The 17,955-nt window shown below is 42.7% G+C and overlaps 2 protein-coding genes across 2 annotated transcripts in view; one reads left to right on the forward strand and one right to left on the reverse strand.

Annotated features, from left to right (window-relative positions):
* Positions 1-13,330, forward strand: part of zbtb47b (zinc finger and BTB domain containing 47b) — a 28,383-nt gene extending 15,053 nt beyond the window's left edge. The window contains exons 2-6 of the mRNA XM_030397492.1: positions 1,007-2,389; positions 3,869-4,016; positions 4,553-4,668; positions 5,717-5,861; positions 6,052-13,330. Of these exons, the coding sequence (XP_030253352.1) occupies positions 1,007-2,389; positions 3,869-4,016; positions 4,553-4,668; positions 5,717-5,861; positions 6,052-6,497 (2,238 nt within the window). The 3' untranslated portion in view covers positions 6,498-13,330. The remainder of the gene's footprint in view (positions 1-1,006; positions 2,390-3,868; positions 4,017-4,552; positions 4,669-5,716; positions 5,862-6,051) is intronic.
* Positions 13,331-13,504: 174 nt separating this feature from the next.
* klhl40b (kelch-like family member 40b) lies at positions 13,505-17,943 on the reverse strand. Its single transcript, XM_030397494.1, has 6 exons — positions 16,561-17,943; positions 15,239-15,399; positions 15,034-15,141; positions 14,755-14,940; positions 13,976-14,125; positions 13,505-13,857 (listed from the first exon to the last, which is right to left on the reverse strand). Exons 1-6 carry the CDS (start codon positions 17,692-17,694, stop codon positions 13,746-13,748), a joined length of 1,851 nt encoding a protein of 616 aa, XP_030253354.1. The 5' UTR covers positions 17,695-17,943; the 3' UTR covers positions 13,505-13,745.
* Positions 17,944-17,955: the final 12 nt, after the last annotated feature.

Below are 17,955 nucleotides of genomic sequence, written 5' to 3' on the forward strand. Positions count from 1 at the left end.
AGTCTGAGTTATGAAATGTCATTATTACTGAGTTACTGAGACCCCGTGCCGTTTCACCATAACACTGAGCACCCTCAGCGTCCGGTTATATTTGGTATTTGTGGATGAGTTGAGCTTAAATGTGGATCAGCTTTTGATCCTCTCCCGTGATCTTCTTAAGCAGATGGAGTTTTCCCGCTCGATACTGAATTGTAGAGCCTCTAATGTCCGTATGTTTTTTCTGACCCCTTGAGACGTCATCGGCCCCGTTTTCAAGTTGTGAGAAGATCATTTTGTTGATACATGACACTTATATATCGTTGTTATTAGAAATCATTCAGCGTTGACAAAAAAATTTCTTGTTATACCGACTTATCACTTTATCTGGTTGTGTCATAAGATTTTTTTATTGTGGAAAAAACAAATCTGGTCAACACAAACTTTTCTTTAGGTTGGTATGTTTTGTATAACAGGAATTATCCAGATGGTGCCAAAACAAGACGATCGAGGGATTGCAGCCTTTATTGGTTGGAGAAAACTGGAAAGGCAGATTTGAATTTGGTTTATTTGATGCTTCATTTAGGCTGATTTGAGGTACCATCCAGTGTTGTGTCTATATCGCTCGTCACTCATCTGGGTGGAGGTGGAGGGGAGATGGTGGGTGCGTGGTTCTCGTGCCCCCATGAGGTACAGTGTGTGATGGGAGAGGATAAACAGGTCGTAGGCAGAGGGTGGGTGTGTGTTGGTGCTGATGAGTGAGAGAGGCGCTGAACCGAATGCACATTTAAGCACCCCGTCATCCCGCGTGTCAGTTCCTGTATCTGTTGCTCATGGTGTCAGGAGGTGGTGGCGGTGGTGGCGGCAGGATAGGAGATTCTCGTCCACGTCGACGCTGCACTGACCAGAATACATAAAAACACCCTGCCACATGTCGAGATCATCAGGTTTGTTCATCAGTCATGTTAAACAGGAGTGTTTTCTTTCTTTGCTTCTATCTTAACGCTTTTCTCTTTCCTTCTACCCCCAGCTCATAGTGGAGAAGACCACAGACTTCCCCTCTGCTGAGTTCTCTCTGGTGGAGGATGTGGCTCTGCACTTCACCTGTTTGATGGACAGGCTGAACGAGCAGCGCCTCTTCCAGCCTGACCTGTGTGACGTCGACATCGTTCTGGTGCGTCAGCACAGCACCTTCCCGGCCCACAAGGGCGTGCTGGCGGCCTATAGCCCTTTCTTCCACTCTCTTTTCGCCCAAAGCAAACAGCTGCGGCGGGTGGACCTGTCGCTGGACGCCCTGACCTCACAGGGCCTGCAGCAAATCCTCAACTTCATCTACACCTCCAAACTGTTGGTGAGCAGCCGCACTGTCCGCGACGTGCTCAACGCCGCTACCCTGCTTCAGATGAGCGACATCGCAGCCTCCTGCCGCGACCTCATCAGCAGCCACTCGCTGAGAACCACCTGCAGCGATATGGCCAACCAGGAAGGCCTAGGCAGCGGTGACCCAGCTGCAGTAGCGATGCCAACCAGCCAGCTATATCCGGAGATCAAACAGGAGTCAGAGCTGGGGAGGGTGTACAAGAGGGAGGGCAGCAGCCCGTTCTCTGTTAGGGTGGAGGAGGCCATCAAGACGAGTTCCCAGCAGAAGCAGTATTACCAGAAGGAGGATGGGTCAGCGCTTGGGGCAAGCACAGGTGTGGCTGCTTTGTGCAAAGTTGAGAGCAATGGAGAGGAGTCCAAGACCACGGATGGCCACGCCTCCTTCAACAGAGACCAGATCATTGTTGAAGTCAACCTCAACAACCAGACCCTTAATGTGTCAAAGGGATCAGAGGGCAAGTCTGCGACCGCCACAGAGACAGCCACCATCTTTGGCCACTGCCATGACAATGAGAGGGATTCAGTGGACGATGAGGAGAACGAGGCGGAGAATGACGACACAGTTGGAGAAGAGGATGATGAAGACCTGAGGAGGGGGGACATGCTGGGGCAGAGCAGTGAGGAGGAAGATGAAGAGGAAGACGAGGAAGAGGAGGAGAACACCCTGAACATTCCAGGCTTGGAGCAGCCGGCCATGATGGATCGACCTCGTCGGGGCACCAGAGCCTTCGCCATGGCGGGTACAACTGCCTCCATGCGGCAGACACTCACGGAGGCCACGCTGGCCAACCAGCGGCAGGGTGGGAAGAGGACGCTGGACTCAGAAGGCCTGGGCCAGAAAGTGAGGCTGGAGGAGAAGCAACATTTCTCATGTAAGAAATGCCCTCGCGTCTTCAACAACCGCTGGTACCTGGAGAAACACATGAACGTCACTCACAACCGCATGCAGATCTGCAATAACTGTGGGAAGCGCTTTCTGCTGGAGAGCGAGCTGCTGCTGCACCAACAGACCGACTGTGAGAAGAGCATCCAGGTGAGATCTGACATCCTTCTTACTTTTTAAAGTCCTGTTTTGTTCTCCAACCAGTACCATCAAGTTTTACAGAAATATCTATTGATCTCAACTGAAGTTCTGATCAATGAATTCGGCGAGGAGAAGTAAACTCATTCATATTTTTCATGCTGAGGTCAACTTTGAACTTGTGTCGTTGACCAATAGAGAGCCGTCGTGGGAGTGTTGTAGTATGTAGTGATGTAGTATAAAGCTTCTTTAAAAAAATAAAAATAAAAATAAAATAGTTAAGATTGTTTTTGGTCAAACTATAATTTATTTTAACGTTTTTGTTCTAAATGAATAAACAGCATCTACCAGTGCTAAAGACGAAGCTGTAAATGCTCCTCTCTGGATGGGCTTCTGTGCAGCGGCCCATGGCTCCTTCTCTGATCCCTCTTCAAACACCGCTTCACCTTGAGTTTTATTTGACTTCATTCATGATCCAGTTTAAGTTCTTAGGGTGAGGACTTGCAGAATAAGTCTGTCCAAGGGAGAAATTATGAAACTTCATTATTACAGAGTGACTGAGACCCTGAGCCATTTCACCATGTCACTGAGTGTCTGAACATCAACTAAAATTGCATATTTCTGTGGTTGTGAACATCTGGTGGGAACATTTGGGATTTCCAAAACACTGTAAGATGGTAAGGATCTCTTAACTAACCTAACTTAATGTCCAGCTGTCGTTGGCTGAATGGAAGAAGCTCATAAAAATGCCGACACAGTCATCTGGGTCACTTTTTACTGTTAACACAGTCATACAGGCTGCCCCATCCCCTCTGATTAGTGGAGCTTGTTGGAGATGTTCGCAGACACTCTTTTAGTCAACAAGAATTACCACACATTAATGTGTTCATTCATATTTGGTTAAGCATTATCTACCGTCGAGACAAAAGTCTATATCAGTGAAACTAAATCTGATTTTTGAGTTACTGTATTAATGATTATACAGGAATTAACGTTTGTCTAATTGTTTTGCTTGAGTCATTATTATGGCACGGTGACCAATTTTGTCATATTTCGTTCCTCCCATCCAGCACAAAGCTGTGTCCCATCGCAGTAGTTTCCATTTTTAAAGTGTTATCTAGTGAGTAATTAGGAAGCGCACTGTTGCAGTCATGTAAATATATTAACTGTGATCGGAGTCAATATCTCAGTCAACTTGCAGTCACTAATAATGAATTCCGATGCGTCTCTGTACCTCCGCTATTACCCACTCTGCAGCGAGCAGCTGGACTCCTGCTGTGGTTTTGAAGATCATTTGCTGCTTTAATCTACTGACTCTAATTGCTTTTTTGGTACAGTGCACGCTCAAGTGTCTTTGTAAGCTCACACACCTGGATTGTATTTGTAAAAACTGTTCCAGATAACGATCCCCTTAATATGTCATACCCAAAATAGCTGTGGTTATAACTATATTTTACCGTCTTTCCTTTCATTTTTTTTTCCCCCTCCAAGTGTGTTACATGTGGCAAGGCCTTCAAAAAGCTGTGGTCGCTACACGAGCATAACAAGATCGTCCACGGCTACGCCGAGAAGAAGTTCTCCTGCGAGATCTGTGAGAAGAAGTTCTACACCATGGCTCATGTCAGGAAGCACATGGTCGGTGAGTGGCGGCGAAATCAACCGTCCTGGTTGGTCGCTTGGTTCCCGTATGTTACTTTGGGCTTCCTTTTCTGCGTCCCACTGATTGTTGTGCAGGGTTTGTTTTGGGTGTTGCTTTCCTCTTCCACATTTTGGGAGATAAGCATCTTATTTCCCAGACGGGGCTTACCTCATTCAGTGTACATCTGTGTTTCAAGGTAATGGAAGGGTTTGTATAAAGTCATTGAGTCCTATTTATCCTCCCTACTTTAGGAGAGATTTCAATGTGGAAACTTCATGGGAAATGGTTTATTTACTAGATGAGACACATTCATTGTCCTCGTAATTAGCCAATGAAAACACACCTAAGTGTTGTTCCTTTAGTGCTATTTTAGGAGGGGAACAGTTTGCTTATTTGTCCTCCTGCTGCTTTTTTGATCAAGAGGCCCAGTATTGAATACCATTAACGTATCATGTACTCTGTGTGTGTGTGTGTGTGTGTGTGTGTGTGTGTGTGTGTGTGTGTGTGTGTGTGTGTGTTTGTGTTTGTGTGTGTAGCCCATACGAAGGACATGCCATTCACCTGTGAGACTTGCGGGAAGTCGTTCAAGCGCAGCATGTCCCTGAAGGTTCACTCTCTGCAGCACTCAGGAGAGAAACCCTTCAAGTGTGAGGTTTGAGCTCTTTTTATACACTGCTGCTGCTGCTGCTGCTCTCCACTTCACTCACATGAACTGAGATATCCACCACTTTAAACCCTATAATTTCTTAAATTACTGGTGTCTAGAATGCAGATTAAATGAGCGTGTTTATGGCCTTTGCTTGCAAAATACTCGTGTTATGGTCAAGGAATCCAGATGTGCTGAGCCAAACAGAAAATTATTGTAATTACCAAATTATAAACATTGACGGCCCATAGGTGCCTCACAGAATACTTTGACATTTTGGAAAGTAAGCGTATTCGCGTTCTTGCTGAGAGTTAGACGAGAAGATTGATACCATTCTCATGTCGGTACAGTAAATATGCAGGCGTAGAGAAGAGAGGGTTAGTTTAGTTTGGCATAAAGACTGGAAAAAGAGAGGAAAAAAACAGGGGTGCTCCAGAGACAAACTATTCCTTCAAAGTAAAGACTTTTAAATGTTTGTGCAGTTTGTTTGTAAAATTGGACCTCTCCTCATATTTGATGTTGCATAGCTCAATGTGTATAAAACCCAGTTTATATGTGTGACAGATTTTGTTACTAAAATCTGTCACACGAAGTTGATAGTTGAATAGAATCAATCTTGCATAAATGTGTTTCAAGGACTTTAAAGTAGGTAGAACAGACTGAGAACAGACTGGGAGATGATACATTAATGAATTATTAGGTAATGATAAGTTCATGAATATCTTCTTATATATATTTAATATCTACTTTTCTTGTGAGTTATTCCTGATTACCTATTAACCAGTTGCTTAGTAGCACGAACTAGAGATGACTCATTATTAATACTTAATGAATCATAAGTTACTCTTTTGTTACCTTTCAAGTAAAGTGAAACATAATACTAAGTAGTTACCCAATAGAATCATTAGTTACTTATTACTTAATCATTAGTTACTTATTACTTAATCATTAGTTACTCTTTTTGTGTACTTCAAGAAAAGTGTAAGTAAGTCTCAATTTTTGTTTACCTTTTTCTAACCATTAAGACTTAAATGTTCACTGTGTGCCGTTGCAGAACTGCAGTGAGCGCTTCCAGTACAAATACCAGCTGCGATCCCACATGAGCATCCACATCGGACACAAGCAGTTCATGTGCCAGTGGTGCGGAAAGGACTTCAACATGAAGCAGTACTTTGACGAACACATGAAGACACACACTGGTGAGTCACTCGGTGGTCTTGCGCTACAGCTGAGGATTTTCAAGGCTGTGTTGACACTGAATCACAGAGGAGCAACATGTTTTAGACCAGAATTGCAGGGGCGGGGTGGGGGGTTGGCCACTTGGGGGCAGTAGATTTTTTATTTTTTTTAAACATAACAGTGACATAAAGTTGTGTCCGTCTCGCACAGGAGAGAAGCCGTACATCTGTGAGATCTGTGGGAAGAGCTTCACGAGCCGGCCAAACATGAAGCGTCACCGCCGCACCCACACCGGGGAGAAGCCCTACCCCTGCGAGGTGTGTGGCCAGCGCTTCCGCTTCTCCAACATGCTCAAGGCCCACAGGGAGAAATGCTTCCGTGTCAGCAACCCCATGGTCGCTGACGGCAACAACCCCCTCGGCCTCGACCAGCCTCTGGCGTCGCCCACCATGGACTCTTCCGGTCAGGTGCAGCTGGGGGCGGCGCTCCCCGCCACGTCTGTGACCACACCCGCTGCTGCCTCTAGCCCACACCCTCTCCATGGAACCCAGCTATCTCTCCCCCTGCTGCACTCCATGGGGGGGCTGCCTCCCACCCCTCATTTACCCCCACCGCCTCCCCTGTTCTCTGCCGGTAGGATGAACTCCAACAACTAACAAATCTCTGTAGCATCAAAAGCACTTTTGTTACTCTTTGTTTTGTTTTTCTTAGAGCTCTTAAGAGGACTCCTGCAGCAGTAGAGTGATGCTCCTCGGTGACATTTACACTGAGGTGGGAAAAACAGACTGAAGGCTACATGGAGGCCTCCTGAAAAACAAAAAAAAACAGATACACACACCTACCACAATAAGAAATAGTTATTTTTTACTCTGTTAAACACAATAGATAACCTCAGAGAATAGTAGGACATGTTCTCACTACGCTTCTCCTCATAAGTCTCACAACTCTGTTCTAATTTCATTTGGGATTTTCCACTACCACACACACCTCTCCAGAGCCTTGCACAATGCATTGATTGTAGCATCTTTTACAAAGTGGGAGGAAGAAGAGTTTCCCCTGATCTTCCCTCACGCGTAGGTCATCAGAGTGAGAACCACAATCTGATGAGGAAAAAAAACAAGTTTTATTTTTGGTTGTTCTCCGCCAAGATGTAGCGAAGTGGTTCTGATTCTGACCCAGCAATAACCAAATGCTGATTTGTCTCTGAGCATATACATGTATATGGCGTTGCCAATAACCAAATCCTGTTAGCTCACCCGCTATAGTTAGAAGATGTTATACAGCATTTATAATCGATCCTGCACCTTACATTTAACTCTAGTGATATTTAAAAATGTACTCCTAATTGTCTTCATTTTATAATTGTGGTAGTGTGTAATTTGTGGCACGTAACGTCAATCTGTCGGGACGTGAGAGAAGTTGTGACGTGTGGGGAGTCGGCAGTGCAATGCAGTGTGTGTGTGTGTGTGTGTGTGTGTGTGTGTGTGTGTGTGTGTGTGTGTGTGTGTGTGTGTGTGAGAGAGAGAGAGAGGGATGTGAAGCAGAGACCGGAGATGAGGATCTTCCGATCTAAGTAAGCTAATCAACGCTTGAGCTTCCCCGAGTCAGGAGACGGAGTGATTTGCTGACTCTCATCTGTTGCTTACATTAAGCAAGTGCTCTCCTCTCCTGTAGATCTGGCTTCGAGGCGATATCGCACTTTTCTGTGACTTGTTAGTTAAAACCTAATGTACTCGGAACTACATTATAATTGTAGGTTTAAAATCTAATGTTAATGTTAACTTACAGCTCATTTTTCCCAACTAAACCCCCGATCTATGTAATTAGTTACCAACAGTGTAGGGATGTAATAATATTCACAAAAATACCTGCTTCTGTAGCTCATTAAATGTGCACATTTCATCATGACGTATATTGTGAAATGATAAACATTATATTCCAATGCCTAAATCTCTCCAAGAGCACTGACGGTGATTACTTTTGACACAACAGAGCGCATCACTAAAAGGGCTCCGTATGATTACATCACCAGTCAGCACATGCAGTATATAATACGGCTCAAAAATGTGTGGCTTTATGTGTGCACTTTTGACAATTGTTTGCCATAAAACTACTGGAGTAGAATTAAAAGAATATAATCCAGTCTTTGTCAGTAAAAAGTTCTACTCTTAAAGGACTGTACCTGGACAATTTGGGACATGCTTGCTTGCTTTCTTGTCGAGAGTTGGACGAGAAGATTGATTCCACTATTGTTCATGAGGTCAAATATAATGCTAGCTACTACGCCTAGCAGCTGGTTAGCTTACGTAGCGTAGCACAAAGACTGGAAACGGGGAAACCGTTTGCTTGGCTCTGTCTAAATGTAAAAAGAAAAATCACATACAAGATTAAAAGCATCAATCAAAAAATCAGTTAGCTTAGCTTAGCTCTCTCTGATGGTAAAAAATCAAATACAAGTGTGAAACCATCAATTTGTGGTTTTACTAGAGGTTAAAATGCTTTGATTTTTGTTTAGTAAGCTAACCAGGTAGCTTAGCTAAGCACAAGGACTGGAAACGGAGGGAAACAGTTAGCTCACCTCTGTCTGAAGCAAAAAAGATTTAAAATCTGAACTGTAAAAGCATCAATTTGATGTTTTAATGGGGTTTAAAATACTTTGTTTATTGTTCAGTGAGCTAAAACCAGTTAGCTTAGTATAAAATCTAGAAATGATGGGAAACGGCTAGCTTGGCTCATGTTCAAAGGTAACAAAATCTGCCTACCAGTACTTCTAAAGCTCAATAATTAGCTCCCCATGTTTCTATTCTGTATCCTAAGCTAAGCTAAGCTAAAGTAAGTTAAGATAATTGTCTGCTTGCCATAAATCTTCTCAACTAATTCTCTGCACAAAAGCCAAAGAGTGTACTTCCCAAACTGTCGAAATCTTCCTTTTTAAATCTGACATTTCAATCAAAGAGTTATCCAAAAAGAGTCTCTGTGCACTATCGATGCACTCCCGCTCACTTTATCTATAGATAGCCTACTCGTAGTGTAGCATTAATCTGTAAATATTGTTAAGACGTGTTTCTTCCTTGTGATTAATTCCTCATGTTTACATTTGGAGAGTCAGTTGAATGTGCCCCCCACATGTGTCTTGGCTGGTACTACCGAAAGTTGGAATTTGTGGATAAGCTTTTGTAAATGTGATAAGCTGTTTTATTTAAAAGACAAGAATTAAGCACCTTAGTGTTGTCTTATGTCTTAGCTCACCCCAGTAACATGTATTCCTTAAAACTGCCATGGTTAAATGGTTAGGGCCACGTCAGATGTTAATTGATGACGGTACTTTGTCTTTTTTTCTTTCTTTTTTTTTCTCTCCATGTGTCTAACACATGTTTTGTACTTTTGATTTGCTGCTTTTGTACAGGGTCCAGTTTGAGACTGCCCTTTAAATGAAATGTCTAGAGCTGTAAATTGTTGAATACATTCTGGCTGTGATAAATCCAAAATTAGCCTTACTCGACACTTCAGACTCCAGAGTCAGATATGAGCTACGATTTAGACATTTTGAGCAGTTTGATGAGGTAACTGCCAACATTTTATACCCATCTAAGGTTTGATCTGGTCATTGGTAGATGGGGCCTGGAGAGAGACTCGAGGCAGCCTGTCAACACGAACTTAAGGACTTGTTGCTCTCTTGTGGCATCTTAGAAAACTGCACTCTGACAGCAATCCTACACTAAAGAAAGAGAAAAGCCTGCATTTAAAATGTACTCTGCAAGTATTTCCCCACTTTGCTGTTTTGAGAAGCACTAGCCCAAGAGACGAGATACTGTGGTTATAGTTTGTATTTTGCGCCTTATACTTGGAGGGATTTGAATGTTTCTGTGTAATGGATGCTGATAGAAGCTGATGGTAAAGGAGGGAGGGATAGTAGTTGACACTACTGATTTATGCACTTTGAATTTGATCGCCACACAAGCCCGTAATGGGTATCATTTATGATACAAGGTGAAAAAATAAGAAGCAGGATGGACTGAAAAAAATGTATTTCCACTTTCTAATCTACACCCAAAGGCGTACATTTTACATTTAAATGTCCCGTGTGGATATTCATAAATTATTAGCAAACAAAATACAAATGTCCGTCAATGTATTTGTTTAAATTTGAATCTGAGTCTGTTGTTAGTAAGTTGCAGAAGTGTTTTGCTTTGTTTCCTTGAACAACTCTTTGGCTGTGGTTTGGCATCCTGAGGGTAACTCAGCCATAAGGAGTCAGTGCACCTAAACTGGTGTTTCTGTGATTCAGTCTGCCTGTTCTGCACTGTGCTGATCTCTTAATAAGTACTGATGGGTGCATACAATGCAGCGTTATCTTTTTCTACATGGTTTGGTCTCTGATCACTAATCAAGATAAATAAGGTTTGGGCTCCAATGGAAGGGTCTTATTATGTGACTGTTACAGACCATGAGGAAACGTAGTGGAAGGTGTTAGTTGCCAAATTGTGTAAAAGAGAAAAGATATTAAATTTTGTGAGCACTTTATAGTTCCAGTTCAGCTTGCAGGGTTTGAAGGCTGATGCAGTTGCAATTATTTGCTGATGGCAGGTGTGGTTTTTTTCGTATGTCTCCATGGCAAACAATTATAGGAAATTGCAAAAATGCAGCCTCTGCCAGAATTGTGTCCTTGGCAGGTGTTCAGTCCTCTGAAACAACATTTTGTTTAGACCAAAGGGATGTCAAAACTGTTTGTCCAGACCCTGCAAAGATAAGTCGTGTTGCGTGTACCTGTTTGGAATCAAATATTACCCCAAATCTGCTCAAGTTACAGGCTTCCAAACTAATGTAGTAAATTCAATTGTTCAACCACAGTTTGGAGGTGAATGACACTGAGCAGATGATCTATTATTTTTAAAGGAAAAGAACAGACAAAATGGCTCATGACACAGCTTTTGGACAAAGTGTAGAGATTGATTTGGGCTACAAAACGTCTAAATCCAACAGAGAAAGCAGAATTTAATTGTTAATCATTTGTCTTGGATTATTTAGTGAGCAAGGCTCTCCTAAATCCAGCTGCAAACAAGACAAAACCCATCTGCGACGAAGCAACACTATTTGAACACTACATTTAACATGAAGGCAGACGCTTATGAGACCTCGCAAATCTTTAAAAAGAATCTTAACAATTTTTTAAGGGTAATTTTTTTCTAATGTAATGTTACAAAGTTAAGTGGCAGTATAAAGCAAAGATTCTAGAAACTGAAAAGGGACATTTTGCACAGTGTTTGGGAGTCCTATATTCTTCGAGGCAAGTAGGCTTTTTGTGTTTCAATTAGCCGAACTCTCCTTTATTAAGGCTAGCAGCCAAAGGCTTGTATTAGATTAGGCAAAGGTGGACCTGCCCTTGTCCTTAAACGAGGGATTGTCAGTGATTAAGTGGGTGCCCAGACACCACAGTGACTGTGCATCTGCATTGCACCCAAGGAAATGTTTGTCACATAATGAAGCATTGAGCTTGGCAGTCGCTCATGGGATTGCCAAGTTGGGTTTCTGCTGGGACTTCCAGTTTGGGGTTTAGCTGTTAGAGGCATAAGTGCGTATCCAAAAGGATTTAAGTTGTGAGGCCTTCAGCTTTGAGAAGTGTTTGGATATTGGAGCGAAAGCATTGTATGTGTGTAAGAATTTAAAGAAATGTTTTGGTCTTCTGAAGCGGAAAAGTCTCTCTTTAAAATAACGGGGGAGCAGTTCTTTGTTTTTTGTTTTTTTTTATCTACCCATATTGTGGGTGAGAACACATGGCGCCCCCAAACTGACCAAAGGTTATCAGACAAGTCAAAAATAGTCTACAGCAGAGTGCATCAATGAATAATATTGTTACTTAAATTATTAAAATGGAGTTTAAAAATTAGGATTAGTCAATTAGTCGAAGGTTGATTTGCTGATCGACAGCTAACCTCCAATCAGTTGGTAAAGAAACTAGGCTAATTCTTTTTAGCGTCATTATTTGGAGAAAAAAAAAGACATTTAATCACACACATCTTCAAGTCATGTAAGTCACTACACAATAATAATATCTAACACTTATTTGGATTGTGGTAGATCATGAAGACAAAAGACATGCACTTGAAGATGATGTTATTATCTAAAGTATATTTGCTTTGTTTGGTTTGTTTTTTTGTTGGCTTGCTAACTTTAGCCAGCTTGGCTACTGTTATGAGAGTTATAGAGCAGTATACAGTAGGCCTTCTTTGTATGTATGATTAACATATCCTGTAAAGGCTGGTTTAGTAGTTTAGCTGGCGCTAAGGCTGGTGCCCAGTGTGTTCAGCCACCAGTATTGCCAGTTAAGATAGCTAGCCACATAGTCCTCTAAATCTTAGAATTGGAAAATGTGGTGAGGAAAATGGAAAACAGATTAATTAAGTTTCTATGGGTTTTATCAACGTACTGTTGGTAAAGGTAAGTAGAAAAATTTAGCTTTTTTACCAACTCATTTGAGGACTAAGATCTTCAGTCCAGGCGACAGTAAATTATACTGTCCATTAACTTTAAAGGTGCAATATGTAATAATTTTGAAAACATGCAAAAAATAATCAAAATAACCATAGACTGTGAAAGAACAACAGTTAAACATTATAATGTCTATGTAGGCTAACTTCTTGATAGATGTCTACTGAAGTTAGCGTGCTAACCAGCTAGCCCCGGCCTGTCCTGGTCCAAAGCTCCTGTGCTCCGAGCTGTTAGCTGCACGGTTATCTGAGCTAACTAGCTAATGGCAGCTACAACTGGCAGAAGTTAGCAGTTACTCTAGTGATATATTGCCTCCCATTTGTTTTGAGTGTGAATACAACAGGTGGATAGTTTTTACATATTGCACCTTTAGATGATGTATTCATCTGTATTTTTCTTTTTGGCTCATCTGATAATCTTTAACTACGCTCAGTTTCTGGGCTCTATAAAATCTGGAACATACAATTGGAAAACAATTATTGTTGGTTATTTTGCATGTGAAAGTTTGTTTAGTTATAATAATAATAATAATAATAATAATAATAATAATAATAATAAATTTGTTTTAGGGTGACTCTCCCCTTTTTTGGGCAAAGATATGCTGTATGTGATAATAACGATAGGCACAAATGCCATAGTCAATTCAAAGATGTATTATCCACAGACCCTCGTCATTTCCCATACTTACTCATACTGCAGTTGTGTTAAAGAAATCATAATGTGTACTGTTATTTGCTGATTCTATACTTTATCATGTAAACACTATGTCTTAGTTAACTCTGGTGTACAAAGACCATGTGTAGGCAGTAGTTGTCAAGTTCAGCTATATTAAAATACTAAAAACCGTACACGGACGATAGTGTCTAGAGGTGCTAATAACATTAGACTGTATTTTCTGTCTTTTATTGTATTATTGACTAGTGTTTACTGTCTGTAACACAGCAGAGCATAATGAAACCATTTCAATATTAAACAATATAGATATATTATTGCAAATGGAGATGTGTGATGTGTTTTTGTCCCTGGAATGAGAAACTGAAGTTGTTTTTAGTTGTGTCATGATCTAGTCATGCTCTCTAAAGCCGCCTCCCTACATTGTGACCTTGCTGCCATCTGTTGGGAGATGCACAACCTCTTGTCAACACAGTTTCCATGATTATAAATCAGGACGGCTTTGGGTGGTCAGTATATTTTATTCTATATAGTGCAAAAATGTTAACAGGCTACAGATTGTTCACACTTTTTTCCGGATAAAAATAACTGTAATTCACATATATAAAAATTTACTCATTCAAAAAATGTCAGTGATGTTAAGCCAGAATTACAAATTGGAGATAAACTCTAAAATAAAACAAACACCAAACACATTGAATTGATTCTTGTAGTCTCGTATCAAGCAGTGGGTGGAGCGGGCTTTACATCTTGGTGAGCCGCAGGGTGTTGAGGCGGACCCCCAGGATGGTTGCCCCTGATGCGTACTGGATCTCTCTGAGGATCCCGTACCACTTCTGCTCTTTCTCGTCAAACCTGAGGAGGTTAAAAAAAACCTTTGGTCATCAGAATGGTAAAACTCAGACACACACTGAAAATGATTTGGTTTTGGTGTTTCTTCATATGTTGTGAATATTATATTTTCATGACCCACCTCCAGATGTCATTCATCTCTTTGGGAACAATCTCGTCGCTGTCCTCCAAAGGCATCATAGCAAATCCTCCTACGGCGTACAGCAGGCCGGCTAAAGACACCAGGTTCAGAGAGCTACGCTCCTGCGGAAACTCTGCGTGATCTGACCACCTGAAAAACGTAAACACAGAGGTACTGATCAGGAGATGAAATACACTTTCACAGGTTTCAGGTTCAAACTTTTACTGTGGGCGACTACTTGAAAATGTTTACATGCTTTGATGTTAAATTATTTTCATCATACTGTCCATTGCTGCAGCACCTCTATTCACCCTCTGTCCGAACTCCTGTCTCTTTAAGACCTCACTGCCAAAAAGGCCAGTTTGCTCTCATTGGTCAGCTCTCAGAGGCCTGAGCAGGCACCGCCCTCTATATTTCTGCATCAGTTTTGATGCTGTTTTGACAACCATCTGGTGGCCGTCAACTTACTTTGTAATCAAAAAAGAAATGGATGTTTCCCTTTCTACAATATGGGACCTATTAAAATTACAATATTAATTTGAAAATGTGTAGAGCAACAACTGAACGGCTGTAGCACATTGAAAGAGATTGGGAAAATTCAATGTAAGCAAACCAAACAATATCTCCTCTGCATACAAATCAGTAAAATAAATCACATTTGTAATTGTAATATGTGGGTCTCCTGGTGACTTCACACCCCAAGCATCCACTTAATCTGCACATGCCTCGGGCCGTCAACTACTTATGGCAACAACATTCACTGACTTCAAAGAACTCACTTGTTGGATGCGATGTCATACACCTCCATGGTGTTCGTCAGCCCGGTGTCGGTGACTCCTGCCGCCACGTATATTTTGCCCTTATGCACGGTGGCGCCACATAAAGATCGTGCAGTCTTCATTGGTGCGAGCTCCTTCCACTCAAATCTCTTGGCGTCATAAGCGCACATCTTCCTCAGACAGCTCCTTTTTACAAGAGAGAACATAGTGCTTGGTTTCTTTTATATTATGTGTGATTAAAGATGTATATCAATATTTTTTAACCCAATAAATGCTCACTTGCTGTCTCCCTTTCCTCCGATCACATAAACAACATCATTATGGGATACTGTTGCATGTCCATAGACAGGATAGGGAATTGGGTCCGATTCGCCCCATTTGAAAGATCTGTGAACAGCCACATGAAAGGTTTAAGTTAATTTGGATTCAGCCATTTAATCAGCAGTCCATTTAGTCATGAACATGAACTTTAACGTGTACTCACTGTCTGTCATAGACCAGAACAGAGTCCAGCATGGGCTCCTGCTCCTTCAGCTCCCTCCCTCCCAACACAAAGATGGAGTTCTCAGCCTCGGCCAGCCCGAACAGGAAGCGAGGAGACGGGACGGGAGGCATCCCCAGCCAATCAGCGCTGACCGGGTCATACTGAGGTCACAGGAGATTTGCCGAAAAAGGTTATGTTTACACCACCTGAGGTATACACACTGCAGGACACGCAGACCGACACAAACACAACATCCAGGGAGCTGAGCTTGATGTATTGATCTTCTGACAGTGTGGTCACGTCGGGTCTGTCTGATCGTGCTTCGGATATGGCTGATTCAGTTTCAGCAAAGTGTTTTAGAGTTACATACACCGCCCCCCTTAGAAACCTGTAGACCAGCCGTGGTTTGACACTGAGAGAGATCCTCTTTGTGTAGAATAACAATGTGACTTCTGACACTTTCACTTACTTTCAGAAACCCCAAACTTATTTCCAGGTTCACACGACAACATTAGAGATTTTCAGCATGGTCTCAGACATTTTGACCCTATTATATATTCATATATACATGTATTTGGTCTCACCTTGTTCCATGCCCCTCATTGAAGCTGCAGTGCACACTGAGTGAATTATTCAAACCCTAAACACAAAATATTCAAGATGCTGTGTGCATTAGATTATCCCCATCTTCCCAATACTCGAATGTCGAAGAAAGTTTTGTTGTTTCTAACTAAACTCGGCAGCACAGCATGAGTGTCAATCAAGCAATCCACCAGAGGAACAGTGGATGAGTTTTTACACAAATAATGAGAATCTTTTACCGGTAGAGGCATCACATTTTAGTTTTAATTAATGTAGGTGTTAATCGATACGATGCCATATACTGATATTGATGATAGGTGGCAGTAACACACTTTAACGCTGGTTACCAGCTTCCAAAAATCTGGCAAAAGAAGGAGAAGATGCAATAACTAAGAGATTAAAAAGGGCCCCAGTTGTATGTGGTGGTGCACCAGCACAACGAAAAAGCAGGTCTTGAAGGACATCCTCGAGGGCGCTTCACCACCTTCTGCCCACCGGAAAATAGGGGGGCATTTTATCATGTTTATTTACTGTCGGGGAATCGTAGAGGGCACTTTAACCTGATATTGCGACATCCCTCCTTCTCTAGAGCTTATACTTTCTTAATCCTTGGCAGAAGTTATGCAGGACCTCAAGGAATTACAGTATCTAATATCTATCTAAGAGTATCTAAGAGCTGAGTTCAGTTAAACTTATAGCAAGTTTGTCATACTCTATCAAAACTTCATAGCCTTCCCTACCTGTAGGAAATAAGAGCACAGTGGATCTTCTTTGTTCTGCTCATCAAAGAATAATCCTCCAGCCACAAAGATCTGGTTCTCCCTGGTGACCAGACTGATGTGGTTCTTGGGAACCTGCGTGGAGAGTGTTGCTACGAAGCAGTCGTTCCCTGTCGGATCGTAAGCCACCGCCCCTGTGTCATTCACCATTAGTATCAAGTTCCTGACAAACATGCCAAACCGCAGGTTGTCATTCAGGATACCTGGGAGAAGGGCTTCTTCCTCCTCATTATCCTCGTTCTCTCCATCTCCATCCTTCTCGGCTCCACCCTCCTCCTTCTTGCTTTTGGTTGGCTTGACCTCCGGCATTTTCCCGGCGTGAGCATCCCTGACCAGCTGGATTTTCTGCTGCAAGTCTGGATTTGACGAGATTAGTTTGTGTTTCTCCACTTTCTCCTTCAGGTAATCCTCCTTTACCAGACGCAAGCGGACGCAATCGAGCAAATCCGGCAGCTCTTTCTCTCTGTTCTCTGCGTCCCGGGACACCCAGCTCATCAGAGCCTCGAACACTGCCTCCTCTGTCTCCACGTTCAGATTGTCGTTTGTTAAAATGGCTGCCAACTCACTGGGTTGCAGCTGGAGGAAGTCCTCATCTCTGGAGATGAGCTGGAAGCGCTCGCAGGCGTAATTTCGAGCGGAGACAGCCAACCTGGGACAGTCCAGCATCAGGCCGAGCCTGAAGATAGCCAGGCAGTTGCTGAGGCTCAGGCGCTTTTGTAGGAAAGACACACAAACAGTGAAAATCGAAGGGATCTGGTACACGTTAGCCACTGCGAAGATGTCCTGGACATTCTGTTCTGTCACATTGATTTTGGAGGTGTAGAGGTACTTGAGGATCAGTCCCATGACACCTGGCTCCACATCCTCCAAGACAATCTCTTTCTTTTTGCTCTCGTCCAAGTCAGACAGAAAGATGGCACGGAAGTACGAGCTGCAGGCGCACAGGACCAGCCGGTGGCAGGGGAACTCCTTGTCTTTGATCTTCAAGACACAGTCTACCAGCTTGTCATTCTCCAGCAGGTCGTACAGGCCATCCTGCAGCAACGTCTGCTGGTACACCCTGGGTTCGTCCATGGGATTTATCGGTGCAGCCATCGTTCCTGGCAGGGGGAGTTTGAAGAGCCTTTCAGGGGCTTCAAATCAAACAAAACAGGATCTTCTTTTTAGCTTAGTAGTTCTAGTTTCCAGCCTGGAATGAGGATTCAGAGGCACAGTCAGTCTGCTGTCAGCCAACACCAGCTGAACCCCGGGACGGCCCACTTCCTCAGCTGTCCTGACCCTTCAACTGAGCTCCAACTGGCAGGTTATTTATAGTGTGGGTGCTCGGTGTGGAGCTATGGGCTTCATTCTGGAACA

Source organism: Sparus aurata, chromosome 19 (genome assembly GCF_900880675.1).
Source record: "Sparus aurata chromosome 19, fSpaAur1.1, whole genome shotgun sequence".
NCBI classification, from domain to species: domain Eukaryota; kingdom Metazoa; phylum Chordata; class Actinopteri; order Spariformes; family Sparidae; genus Sparus; species Sparus aurata.